This window comes from Pinus tabuliformis, chromosome J, assembly GCF_031772625.1.
Source record: "Pinus tabuliformis cultivar Carrire ecotype Pingquan chromosome J, CPIR1, whole genome shotgun sequence".
In the NCBI taxonomy this organism is placed as follows: domain Eukaryota; kingdom Viridiplantae; phylum Streptophyta; class Pinopsida; order Pinales; family Pinaceae; genus Pinus; species Pinus tabuliformis.
In genome coordinates this window covers 946,237,160-946,251,483 of record NC_142295.1, presented here as the reverse complement: position 1 = coordinate 946,251,483, position 14,324 = coordinate 946,237,160, and the positions used below count along the sequence as shown (strand labels likewise).

The following is a 14,324-nucleotide window of genomic DNA, read 5'->3' as shown; positions in this document are numbered from 1 at the left end:
CAGTTTTAGTTTTTAAGGATCAGTGGTATAGTCATAACCTCAGCATAAGACGTCAAATTCAAACAGAAATGCATCAGGATCCTCAAAATCCATTCCATGAAAATTTGGAAGATTCTGTAATGGGATAGCTTTCATTGGTGCATTAGCCTACGGATTGACAATAGGGTATTCTATGGTCGAAGTCTGGGTTCCTAGTGTTGCATTTGCCATTTGATCAAAAAAATTCCAGTAATCCTCAAGTATTTCATGGTCAGAGGATATTATCCGAAGAACAATGTGTTGGCTAAGTTATGGGTTCTAAGTAGGTCTTACAACGCTACTTAGATCAGGAATTTCATATTCTCCCCTTGCAACAGGTGTTTCTGGAATTTCATAAGATTGTAGTTGTGGCTCACTTGTTTCACCTCCTCCCTCTCTTAGGTTATAAGAATTCCCCTCTTTTACTGGAAGGACTGGGGTTATTAATAAATGTATTTTGGAAACTCTACTCAGACCTCACAATCTTATCGTGAATCTCAGCATGAGTTGCAGATGATGATCCTGTTGCTTGAGAGGCAACAATAGAACCCTTCCCAAATGTTGTTCGGGGACCTATCGACGCTTGAGATTCTGAATGGCGAATGATTTCGTCTATAAAGGTATTTCTTCCAAGGCCATAGTGACCTTGAGTTTTGGTGGTTTTTGAAATGGGTTTTGAATCTATAACTTCTTGATTTACGATCCTATGCTTTTTCCTAGTCATGCACACTAAACAATTCTAAAAGTATCAACTGAGGGTAGGCACTGGCACAAGCTTTTTACTTGGTGCATGCACAGGTTCTTACCTTCCATCTTTAATACCCAACCCTATAGGGATACAACTAACACTTCTTTGACAACCTCCCCGGCAACGACGCCAAAATGTTGGGTTACTTAGTTGTTCTTTAAAAAGACCAACAAACATTTAAACATTAAATTGTCAACCCGAAACTCGTCTAGTTATTTCAAGGTTGTCCACACTGTATGTGCAAAGAATAGTGTTTATGTAACCTAGTCTGTCTAGTCCTATTGAAAAGTAAATGCATGAAAACACAAGAAACAACCAGGATTTCCTACAAGAACATCTTTACTCACAACTTCATGAATTAAAACAATCAAAAGCTTATTCAAGATAATCGAAACATTAAACCTTCTAAAAACAACTCTACTAAGTACAAGTTGTTTCCTAGGAGACTGCAGCGATAGGAAAGAAACAGCACACTTGACTCGAAAGAAATCTGCTAAAGGAAATACCACACCTTGCTCTTAGCAATTCTTTATCAATCATAAGAAGTGACAGAATGAATAACACTTCAGAAAATCAACTTATCATAAATCTAATTCTAATTATATTTACTCAAACTGTTGTAGCAGTTATCGAGTAATTAATGATCAATTCTGGAAGGAAATTGAGTAATTGCATAACATGAATGAAAACGTTGAAATGTAAATTCAATAATACAAAGAGGACAGTAGTCACTCCAGGATTGGGCCCACGATCACTGGAATTCAACCACCTTAGAGCGAAATCGGTGCAAGAATTAAAGCTCAACCATGTAAGTCTCCATTATATTAATCAACAACAATATTACAATTTTTGTAAAAACTTAGAGCATAAGCATGGGAATAACAGTAAAAGCTTTTTTCCCCAAGTTTTTATTCCTCGCTTTTATAATTACAATCAAGTCTATATTTAAAAATAAAGGAGTGATCGCGAGAATCTAAAGATTCTCATGATGCTCAATTCAAGTTACAAAATCTCTTAAGTTCCCTCGAAATAGATGGAAAAAATCTTGTTCACAGCTTGTCTTTCCATGATGATTGTTAATCTCGTTTATCCAAGTCACAGCTAACCCGAGCAGCTTCGTGTAACTCTCTCTTGTCCAGCTATCCAGGGAACAATATCTGCTTATCGGAATCCCTGTCAGTTATCATTTCAAATTGTAAGTGTAACTCATCTTTTCATGGTTAAATCAATTCGTTTAGAGAAAAAAATGATGAAACGCTTTATTAACTGCTTTCAAAAGTTCACAACACAACTTACCATATTATATACATAAAAGACTTAGAAAACTAATGAAAGGATAAGGAAACAAAGTAAAAAAATGTCTCAATTCCAGAGCCCAACACTGTGCTGGTCTTTCCTCTAGCCCTCCAGATTTGAAGATACTCTGACAGTTGAATTGGGAGAAAAGCCAAACCCTAGCTCCGGGACCAAAACTTGCCCTACCACCCCCAAGGCTAGCACTTCCTAGGGTCAAACCAACATCTTTGAGTAATTACATTTTCTTTGATCCTCTCTCCACCTTTCCTAGAGTAAAAATACCATTGGTTGCTACATTCCTTCCTCATACCCTAGACTGGGTCCACTTGGCCCCGTACGATCCCACTCCTTTGAAAGACCATTCTTCAAAGAACCATCCAGGATACCAATTCTAACAAGGATTTTAGGGATTGGGAAACTCCTTCGCAAGTCCTATCCCATAAGCCTAACCTTCAAATTCTCTCTCCCTTTCCCTAGACTACCTAGTACCTTGCTTATAAAGCAAGCAATCTTTATCCCTCGATTTTTGGGAAAGGGTTATTCGGGTCACTCATATCCATTGACTTATCCTTCATTAGTGACTCCACACATACCGAGTCTCCTCCCATCGATGAAAATTCGTAAATAGAAGGGAGCCTTAGCTGAGGTGACAGTGGGATAAGACTCCATTTGTTTCCCTTGGACTAGCATTTTCCCTTTAGGGATTCCCCTTAGGTCCCCTGCTAGTTTGAGCGGTAACAAGTCCCTAATTAAGAGGGAGCCTGGAAACAAGTTGTCGAAACTTGGAAGCAAATTCATAAGCCAAGAGGGAGCTTTGGTACATTCCTTTTGTATGAGTGAGTACATTCCTTCATTGGAATAGGTATATCCTCCCTAATTAAGAGGAAGAGATAGAGACATCATTCTTGTCCCTACTTAGGAAGACAGAATGGAGGATTGGGTAAACATCTGGCATTCGATGCTCTTTGAAGATGAGTTAGGGCATCTAAGGTAAGAGTAGTCATAGAGGACTGATATTCTTTGAGGACTGGGAATCCAAGATAAGAATAGTCCTGGTGGAACATACTCCAAGAGAACCCAAGTGGGGTATGTTCCGAGAGAGATAATGACAAGGGTGTCTATACATCATTGGTCTCGCCAGCATTGTGCTCTGATCTTGTGGATAGATCGAGTTGTTAGTCAAGGCCTTGCTACGTGACAATGCTAGATGATATGATGCTATACAGATGGATTACCAATCCAACTCTTCTTATGAGAATTCTTCAGATTGAGAATGTCCAAGTACCTTGGATAGATTATGAATACCTCCCTAGTTAAGAGGGAGTGTTGAAAAATATAGCTAGGTTCGGTATTCATAGTGACGTGTAATTATGATTTTATGTAATTGACGTAAAGAAGAAAAATACAACTATTTTTGTAATGCTTGAATCATGGTTTCATGATCAAGGAATTTTATTTTTAGTTAAGGATCCCATTGTGAGCCTTTAGGATTAGTCATCATGTCATAAAATTCAATTGAGTCAATGTCATATATGAAAGACCCTTATTGGGCATGTTACATATGTAAATGAGTCATTAAAAGACCCTCCAATACCAAGCTCAAGCACCTCCTTCAAGTCGGCCTAAAGATATCTTTAGAAAGGCATGTCGGCCTTATCACTAGGAGAAGTCGACTTATTTGATGGGTAGGTCACTATAAATAGGGCAGCTCGGCCTCCACTTGAAGATAAGATTTCGGTCAAGCAATCTAAAGTGAGAAAAGAAGTGCAAGAATCACATTAGAAGAGCCTCTCTCCAATCGAAGAAGGAAGGACTAGAAGACGGGTTGTTTTGGGATGTTTTAGAGCTAATATCTATTACACATGCGAAGAGGAGTATCATCTATTGCAGAAGAAGTCGAGTTTATCTCAGTCATCCTAGGAGGCCGAATTAAGGAAGAAGATATGTCAAGAATGCAAGCCAAATTGATGTAGAAGAAGTCTCCATCCTAAGTGAAGGGAACAAGGGTACAAAGTTGATGGAAATACTTCCCATGTGTTGCAATTAGGGTTTTTGAAGAGACCGAAAATTGCAGGTCTGAAACATGAGGCCAAAAATCTGAAGTATAGCGGAGGTCCAAAGGAAAGAAAACAGTTTGACTAGTGTTGACTTGGTCAAGAAGAAGAAGCTAGAAAGAAGGGTTTGTGACTTGGTCTTAGAGAGGTCAAATAGGTCAACGGTCTTGATCTTGGTATTCGTCAATTGAAGTCTCTATAAGAAGAAGAATCCGTTTGGGTTTTCCTCTCAAGCTGGAGAGCTTTTGACCCTGGCTGATCACCTACAATCTGTGTCTCTTGTCTCTTTATTCTTTATGCAATGGTAACTGTTTGATGAAGAACACTATAATAATCTAAGTAAAGAGAAGATCATAATCTAAAGAAGTAAAAAACATTCACAAGCAGTTATCATTAGAAGAGAAATCACCTATTTGTTTTGCCCTAGATTTGTCAACACCTAGTATTGATATGCAATTCATGGTAATGCCCTAGTATTGACATGCAATTCTTAAATTTTTAACATTACCATGAAATGACTCGGGATGCTTGAGAGTGGATCCGACCTCATTGAATTTCATATGGAGAAAGTAAAATTTTAGATCTCCCTCAAAATTCAGCAAACTTATCAATTTTTTGGGATTTCAGGATTGGGGGGATTGCAATGTTTCCATTGGATTTTGTCATGTACTAGGGTATGGAACTCGTATTTGATCAAGAGCACCAAGCCCCCTATGTACCTGATGTTAGTGACATTGGTTTTCAAACTCCTCTATCACAACCCTACTAAAAATGTACCCGTCACTCAAACACAATCTTAACTCGACATGCTACATTTTTTCTATCTTATGTTAATGCTTAGAGGGTAATATTAATGATAAAGATCCCAAGATAGGCGATGATTTTGATGATATGTAGGTATTTTGTTGATGTATTTTCAGTTCAGAGATGGATTGCACTCGATGCTCTTCTGGTTATGTGCACCCTTACACGCTATATAAATGAGAACTTGTATTTTGTGAACCTGTGGTTGATGAAGATTATAACTATTAGATGAATGATGTTATATGGTTTAATCCATGTTTTTATGTTTTCTATAACTAATTCATCATTATACATGCTTTTGTTGACATATATGCATCAAAATATTTAAAAATATATATTATATAAAATTCGCTCCCAAAACCACTCCCGGCCCAGGAGCTTTTGATAATGTCGCTCCCCACTCTCACTTCCCTCTTTCACTCCCAAGCAGCCATGGTTTTCAACTCAAAGGATTTGATTCCTCTCAGCACTTGATAAAAGCAGGGTTTGGATGGACCTAGGCTAGTTGATATCAGTTGTTTCCAATTCATTTGTATCTCAAGACCCATAGTAAGCATCTATAAGAAAATTTGTAAAAACACTTACAAATATCTTTATCATATTCATGTGACAGAATACACTGTGCAAGCACAACTGTTTAGAATATTTGAATTAAAACAAGATTCTTCTGCTGTTGAATAACTTGGATCAGTAAAGGAATCTGGTTCCATACCATCTTTACTGGTTTTCTGACTGTGAACTGATGCTTGCCTACTAAAATCTGTAGATGGATCTAATGAAGACTGTTGCTTGAAGTCAGAGGATGAGAACAAATATGAAGAAAAGCTGGAGAAACTGGGGTCGTTGATCTTTTTCTTAAGCAAATAAGTTTCAACACAATTTCATTCTGCAAGTGTTGTTGTCGTGATTGTCTTTCTGAAGATAATACATCTTTCCAGACCTGCTCAAGCTTATTTCCAATACTGGGTGAACTGCACAGTTCATCTATGGAGCTTGCATTCTCATTCAACAAACTCAGCTTATCCACAGCTTCTATAGCATCAGGATTGAGAAACAATCCTTTTATTTTCCTCTTTCCATCCTAATATCTGGACAAGTGCATATTGTCAGGAAATAAAATCATTTGAATCTGCAAAATATTCATTACTTGATCAAAACTCCATTGAGATTTTCTTAGTGAATTGCAACATGGCTGGGATCAGTAAAGGAATCTGGTTCCATTCCATCTTTACTGGTTTTCTGACTGAACTGATGCTTGCCTACTAAAATCTGCAGAGGAATCTAACAAAGACTGTTGCTTGAAGTCAGAGGATGAGAACAAAGATGAAGAAATACTGGAGAAACTGATATCACTCATCTTTTTCTTAAGCAAATAAGTTTCAACACATTGAATTTCATTCCGCAATTGCCGTTGCCGTGATTCTCTTTCTGAAGATAATACATCTTTCCAAACCTTGTCAAGTTTGTTTCCATTAGTGGGTGAATTGTACAGTTCGTCTATAGAGCTTGCATCCTCATTCAAGAAGATCAGCTTCTTCACAGCTTCTATAGCATCAGGAATTAGAAACAATTCTTTATTTTCCTCTTTCCATCCTATTATCTGGACAAGTGCATATTGTCAGTAAATAAAATAATTTGAATCTGAAAACTGTTTATTAGTTGGTCACAATTCCATCAAGATTCTCTAAGTGAATTGCACCATGAAGCTAATGTAGGCCAGTAAGTACTCAGTTTTATATGGCACTAAATATCTAAGATGTCCAAGGAACAACAAGAACCAAAGAGTTTTCCATCGTCAATAGATTACCTTTGGTGGACCTCTGATACTGTTTGTGCTATATAGTTTGCCATGATCAACCATTTCATAATAACGAGGAAGGGCAGCAGCAAATCTCTTGTGAGATTTCAACTGTTCTTTTATCCTAACAGCTCGTTTTGTAATTATTGCTCTCCTGAAACAGCACAATTTACCTGAGTTTCAGACAACTAACAACCAAGCACCATTTCAGACATGACATTAACATTTGTTAAGGAAATGCAAAAGTTAAGTATCTACCTAAATCCACGAACCACAGCAAGATGTGCATCACAGATGACTCCAACAAGCTCTATTCTGTAAGGTTTCCTTAACTTTACATGTGATTGCCTAATTGCTTCCATGCCCGAGGCTTCACTAGACAAGATGACTCCATTGTTTTCTGTAGCATACTTTGTCATTTTAGCACCCTCCACAGAATCGGTATTCTCAATTTCTTGCCAGTATTTTTCTAGTATAGAACCATCATCTCTTACTTGATACCCTGGACCCATGCGGTATCGTCTACAATGAACATCTCGGGCCATTGCAATTGTCTGCAGTACAAATGGTTCCCAGGACATAGTTCCATCGAATATTACATCACGACCTTCATTCAAGGCGGTGACCAGAAGAGATGCTGCTGCATCAGTGGACACTTGATGCACCTGTCATGAATGTAGAATTCATCCTCTGATCCAGTATTGCTTCACTAAGTTTTTCCCCAGAAATTTTTGAACATGATAAAAGAGAAGCATGAATCACCTTTAGAAAGAGCAATAAATGCTTACTAGTTCAGAAGTTTCCAACAAATCATCATGCCCACAAGAATTCAAAGCTTGATAGACAACATCTGTCTTCTTGAATGCATCTGCTTCTACTACCACTGCATTTTCTGCTGCACCTGACCAAAATGGGCTGCAGGAAACCAAGAAATAAATTAAAAACCTGAAACCTTGAAATGTGCAATGTCATACTTTGTGAAAATAGCTTTCATGAGAAAAGTGTATTGCAGAGTGTTTAATTGGTGCAATGAAGAGTTAAAAATTTTAAGTATAGTAAACCCATACTTCCCACCCACAACAAACACCTATATCCCTATTTTTCAGTGCATCACAGAAATTTGGGTCACAAAAGAATTGCATAAGAGAAGAATATTACCTTTTAAGTATATCTTTGACTACAGTACTCTTGCCAACACCCATTCCACCCCCAATGAAAAGCAGCACAGGCCTTCTCACCTTGGCATCCACCGGCACCGCTACATTAATCCTAGTAGTAATATTTTGATGATTTGCAATGGCTTTCATTATGTCCAACAGCGTAGAAAACACCATATATATCTTGAGAGTCTTCATAACCAATCGTTGTTTTCTGAACAATATCGAACTATTTCAAGAAAGCAACTTTTAGAATACTTGATAACCATAATCCTCAAATAATGATTCTTTGGAAACACTGTTCAACATTCTTAAACCCTGTTCAATATCAAAGCTCAACAGAAATTATTCATATTTTCATAAAGGAATTTACCCGGCAGCAGAAAGGATGGCAGACCGAAGCTTCTTTGAATTAGAATTACCATGTAGAATCTAGTAAGTTGACACAACCATAACCCTTAAAGATGTGAGCAAATGCATGCATAAATAAAAATGTTTTGGTCTCAGTGTAATATAATATGTATTTTTCCACAAGAAATAAGCACATTTGTATATTTTCATGCCAACCTAGAAAAAGCATAGGTACCATAAATTCATGGCTGATTCAACCTAGTTTGCAGTAAAGGTTACTTTTCAAGAGAGGACATACACTTGGAACAAAACAGGGCATTTAAACATTGTCAAACGAAGCACAATAACCATTCTTTCTTATTGCAAGTATCTTACCTGATCAATAATATATTTGGAATGCTCCCAATGAAATGCAAAGTAACTAAGAATGCAGCTGTCTAGCTCATGTAGGAGTTGAGCACAAAGCGGTTGGATCTCCTCCTTAGTATAAATACTGGAAAGATATGAATAGATGATCTCTTGAGTCTTAGCAGAACTGCTCTCATCTCCCCTCAAATGCTCTTCAGCAATCTCCATAAGGCGAGAATAACCATGTGGTCCAGTAAGACAAAGTTGCCGAACTGTAACATCATACGAGTGTACTATTCTTAATATCACCACATAAACATTCAAAAATGTTTCCATCCTTAGCTCTTCTCATCTTTAATAGCAAAGTCATAGCTGCAAACTTGCAAAGGAACCTCTACATTGATTTGAATCCATTGAAAGGATTCCAAATGTCTTTTCGGTCAAAGATTAAACAGCATACAATATGGTTAGTCAAGGATTTGAGACATTTATCAACTCGGTGTTTGATTACTATAAAAAATTTACTAAATATGCTAGTATTGCTTGAGATGAAACCTCTTAAATATTTGAAGTTCAAATCATAACTAGCTATATATTATTTGGATTTAATTTCATCCCAAAATTATACCATAAAATTCTGAATTTTCCATATTTGTTTATCACATGAAAATGTGGTTGCCATAAAACACCTTTTGCATGAAAGTCAAACTTTCCTCAATTATTTGCAGGAATGAAGTATTTCAAAAAATTGATGGATTGATATTATTAATATAGCTTAACTTATGCTGTAAAAATTTAATTGTACTTGCAAGTTGTATATATTTAAGTAAAGTTAGCCCAATTGGTTAGGTCATTGGTTCAAACAGACTGATTCAAGGCAGAGTTCGCTGTGAGGTTTCCCATTCTAGTACTACTGAGGTTCAAGTCCATCTGAATCACTGTGGGCTACAAATTGCTATTGTGGCTGGCAGTTGAGCCACCCTGCGTCCAAATATTCCAGGGAAAAGTGGGAGATCCGACAAGGTTTTCCTTGCAAAATTATATATATATATAAAGACCAATACTGCCTATGAGCATTCTACATCTTATATGACTTGTTTCATTTATGTGTTGTGTTTAAAAGTTGCAGATTGTACGGTGTGTTAGCACGTGCCCTTTGATCTTTCATTACATGGCAAGACATGAAATGATTTATGTTGATGTTTCTAAGTCTAATAGTTAGAAACCCTCCATGCATTTTACTGATTTATTCCTACCTACTTGTTCTGTTAATTAACAAGTTATTCACCATGTAAGTACTGAAAATAAATACAATTGCATGCTCAACACATTACAGATCATCAACTGAAGGAAACAAAAACAAGCACACAAATGACACCGTTATTTTTGGACTAATGTCCCCGGAAAAACCCAATGTGGGAAAACCAGTGCAGTTATCTAAGGGTTTTATTATTAAGTAGCTATTTTCTGAGTCAATTGTGTGCCAAACTGGTTAACCCGACAGAGATACAAAATCTGGCAACAATACCTCTCTTCGGAAACAGGTATTCGGAAAGCCTGCTCCACGAAATCCCTCTCTAGCACAATCTGAAGCTCAACGTCAACCCTGCTGACCTCTGCGTCAGCTTGAAACCCTCTTGCGTCAGCCTACCAAGGCTCTACGCAGCGGCCAGCCTCTCTAGCTCTCTGCGTCACTCCTGCAGCCTCTGTGTGGATGACGCAGGCCCTTTTGGCTCTGCACATTCTCTTCTGCTTCAGCGTGGCTCCCTCTGGCTCTGCGTTTGCCTCTCTCTGCTTCTGCGCTAGTCTCTTGGCACTGTCCCTGCCTCTCTGCCTCGTACTCACTGCCCCTCGCTGCAACTAATCACTGGTTCTATCTCTCTTAGCAAACCCCGCTCTGGAGAATAGAATGATTGATCACTCTGTTGTACTCTCCAAGTGACCCTCAAGCCTCTTCTTATACTTTTCTCGTTGACAAATCAACTGCCGAGATTAAGTCCCTAATCAACGGCTAAGATTAGATCTGGCTTGATCCATGTCTTTTGGACCACTCTAACACAATTTTATATTAATTCACATTAATATTTTAATTTCCCTAAGTTTAGACTTAGGTACTCCATTAAAAATATTAATTATTTTAATATCTCCCAAACTGTTTAGAATCTGCCCAAACCCTTTCTGGGTATTGGAGATCTCATGTGCCCTAACCTCTCCACCAAATTTTGTGGCTAGAGCACATTCGATGCTACCCCAAATCAACACTCCCTCTTAGCAAGTATTGTGCTCTAGCAATACTCCTTACTGAGTATCACCCTGATCATCTAGCATCGGTCCATGTGTTGATGCTAGGTTTGTTGCCCATCATCCTCTGCACTGCGACATTCTGTACTGTTGCCCATAGCTCTGCCACTGACATTGTTGCATCTGTACAACAGCTCCCTCTGCATCCGTGTTACTGCTCATGGCCCTGCCACTGCCACTGCCACTACTGCGTCTACATTGCATCTCCTCTCATCATGCTGCATCGTGTTGCCCATAGCACTACCATTGCTAACTATTGCACTGCAACTCAGTGACTGAGAAGTAAGTAACTGATCTCCCAACTCTGACCTCTCTATCAGGCTAGAGTACTCTTGATGTTGAAGCTCCCTCTGCCGCTGACAAGTGCTCCCTCTCTGACCTCTGCACTGCTGCAACAACTCCCTACATCTCGCACCGTTGCACACCTCTTTGTGCCATCCTGCACTGGTGCAACACTCCCATGTCTCTCGCATTGTTGCAGCTTGCTAGCCTCGCGCTGTCCTGGGAATTCTGCATTGTAGCTCTCTCTATCGCTTCATCCGCATCCGTCTCTACCCACATCTGCTAGTCCTGCTACTCCTCTTTGGGGCTCCCGTAGCATGGTCTAATCCAAGAGGCTAGGTACCTCGAGGATCCTGCCCCTCATCGCCTGTAGTCCGTCTGACTACAGCTCGATGTCTCCCCACTTCCGCTCAAGTGGCGTGTGTGCACTCATGGCACAGTCATCGTTTGTCTCCACTTCCTTCTCTGCCCTTGCTGGCGCTGCCTTGGTCTCGGAGGCCTCTCCCTTGTTCTTCTTCCTTGGACACTGGGTCGCATAATGACCCAGCTCCCCACAGTGGAAGCATTTGATCTTGGAGAGGTCCTTCTTCTTTCGTTTCTCTTGCTTTCCCTCAGATGCTAGGGCAACATCCTCCTCCTCCTGCTTGACTCTGATCCCCTTGCCGTTGCTTCCCGTCTTGCTTAGCCTTCTGATCTCTTCTTGGCGAAGAGTCGCCCACATTTCCTCCCAGTGTGGAAGGGTCGCTCTGCCCAGTATACTCTGGACAAATACCTCCTAGTCTTCTGAGACTGCGTTCAGGGCTATTCTCACCATCAATTCTTGATCCAGCGTGGCCCCTATGGAAGTCAGCTGATCTCGAATCTCATTCAGTCGACCGAGGAAGGTGTCGATCGGTTCTCCCTTCTTCATCTGGTATGACCACAATTGATTTTCTAGTAACATCCTTCTCTGCACAGAAGTATGCTGGTACAATTTCTTTAGGGCCTCCCACATCTCATTTGTCATTTCCTTCTCAGCAATGTGTGGTACTACATGGTCCTTGACCCCGTCAAGGATGATGCTCTTGGCCCTCGCCATTGCCTCCTCATACTTGTCGTTATCAGTTGGGTCAACTGGGATCGCTATCGTCCTCAAGGCAAAGTGCTTGACACGATTTTTGTCAAGTACGGATAAGATTCTAGCCTTCCAGACTGCGAAGTTTGAGGCTCCATCCAGTCTATCCTGGTCTCTTACTCCGTGTAGTGCCATGCTGCTCTTCTACTTCCCTCCTGGAAGTTCTCGATGTGACTCCCTCTGAGCCTTGATTTCCCTCCTGGAAACCCTTTTGTCAATGTCGAGATGCCCCCTACTCTGATCGTCTGTGCAACTGCACCACTGATCCGGATTTCTCGGCTAGAAACCCTCGATAGCAACTCCCTCCTCCTTGGCCTTGCCCTGTTAGGTATTGTTCTGACTACAGTACCCCACCAGCTCCACTCTGCAACTTACCCACAGCCTCCTAAACCCCAGCAACATGAAGGTGAGAGCTCCTAGGCTCTACGCAATCCTAGCACCGGCAAACTAGCTCCCTCAACCAACTGCGTCAGCCCTCCTGGTGTCTGCGTGAGCCTGTCTTTGCCTTCTTCAGCCTCTGCGTAGCCTCTTCTTGGCTCGAACTTGATGACGCAGGCACTACATCACCCCTTCCTTGCTGTTTTGCTACTAGGAATAGCTTCTGTCACTCAGGACAGCGGTTTTCTGCTGCTGCTGCTCTGTTCTGTTGATGTCCTCAGTTCTCCTGTGATCTGCAACCACGCTTTGATACCATGTTGATGTTTCTAAGTCTAACAGTTAAAAACCCTCCATGCACTTTACTAATTTATTCCTACCTACTTGTTTTGTTAATTAACAAGTTATTTACCATGTAAATACTGAAAATAAATACAAGTGCATGCTCAACACATTACAGATCATCAACTGAAAGAAACAGAAACAAGCACACAAATGACACCGTTATTTTTGGACTAATGTCCCCAAAAAAACCCAATGTGAGAAAACCGGTGCAGCTATCTGAGGTTTTTATTATTAAGCAGCTCTTTTCTGAGTACATTGGGTGCCAAACTAGCTAACCTGACAGAGATACAAAATCTGGTAGCAATACCTCTCTTCGGAAACAGGCATTCGGAAAGCCTGCTCCACAAAATCCCTCTCCAGCACAATTTGAAGCTCAGTGTCAGCCTGAAACCCTCTTGCGTCAACCTACTAAGGCTCTGCGTAGCGTCTCTGGCTCTCTGCGTCACTCCTGCAGCCTCTGCGTGGATGACGCAGGCCCTTCTAGCTCTGCACAGTCTCTGCTACTTCAGTGTGGCTACCTTTGGCTCTGCCTTTGACTCTCTCTGCTTCTGCGCTGGTCTCTTGGCATTGTCCCTGCTTCTTTGCCTCGTACTCACTACCCCTCGCTGCAACTGATCACTGATTCTATCTCTCTTAGCAAACCCAGCTCTAGAGAATAGAATGATTGATCACTCTATTGTACTCTCCAAGTGACCCTCAAGCCTCTTCTTATACTTTTCTCGTTGACAAATCAACGGCCGAGATTAAGTCCCTAATCGACGGCTAAGATTAGATCTGGCTTGATCCATGTCTTTTGGACCACTCTAACATAGTTTTATATTAATTCACATTAATATTTTAATTTCCCTAAGTTTAGACTTAGAGACTCCATTAAAAATATTAATTATTTTAATATCTCCCAAACTATTTAGAATCTGTCCAAACCCTTTCTGGGTATTGGAGATCTCATGTGCCCTAACCTCTCCACCAAATTTCATGGCTAAAGCACATCTGATGCTACCCCAAATCAACAATTTAAGCTCTGAAACTTCTCTGAAATTCAGTGCACTCAATTTCATTCTAAGCATGATCTGAACCATAGATAAAATGAGAGGAAAACAAGATACCCAAAAAATGGCTAAGAGAAAATGTCAATGTTATGTGTCTCTTAGGAAGACCTTAGGCCACCATAGTTCTAATAACAACACTTATTATGAAATCAAAGACATTTATAATTTATTTCATTACCTTTTGACGCATGATTCAAAAGTGACAAAAGATAAATGGAACGGTGGAAAAAGTGCACAATAGAAGCTTATCATGAGTGAAAACGCTTAGCCTAAATTATTTGAAC

The 14,324-nt window shown here is 39.9% G+C and overlaps 1 protein-coding gene across 5 annotated transcripts in view; it reads right to left on the bottom strand.

Moving 5' to 3' along the window:
- Positions 1-1,607: 1,607 nt before the first annotated feature.
- LOC149229915 (calmodulin calcium-dependent NAD kinase-like) overlaps positions 1,608-14,324 on the bottom strand; it is a 123,892-nt gene continuing 111,175 nt past the window's right edge. For 3 of the 5 annotated variants that reach the window (XM_089378787.1, XM_089378786.1, XM_089378784.1), the window contains 7 exons: positions 8,602-8,846; positions 8,249-8,307; positions 7,877-8,104; positions 7,507-7,633; positions 6,977-7,383; positions 6,728-6,872; positions 5,471-6,520 (listed from right to left, as the gene is read on the bottom strand). In XM_089378787.1, the coding sequence (XP_089234913.1) occupies positions 6,149-6,520; positions 6,728-6,872; positions 6,977-7,383; positions 7,507-7,633; positions 7,877-8,104; positions 8,249-8,307; positions 8,602-8,802 (1,539 nt within the window). In that variant the 5' untranslated portion in view covers positions 8,803-8,846 and the 3' untranslated portion in view covers positions 5,471-6,148. Of the gene's footprint in view, positions 1,940-5,470; positions 6,521-6,727; positions 6,873-6,976; positions 7,384-7,506; positions 7,634-7,876; positions 8,105-8,248; positions 8,308-8,601; positions 8,847-14,324 lie in introns of those variants that run through there. The other 2 variants (XM_089378788.1, XM_089378785.1) reach the window with 2 other exon arrangements.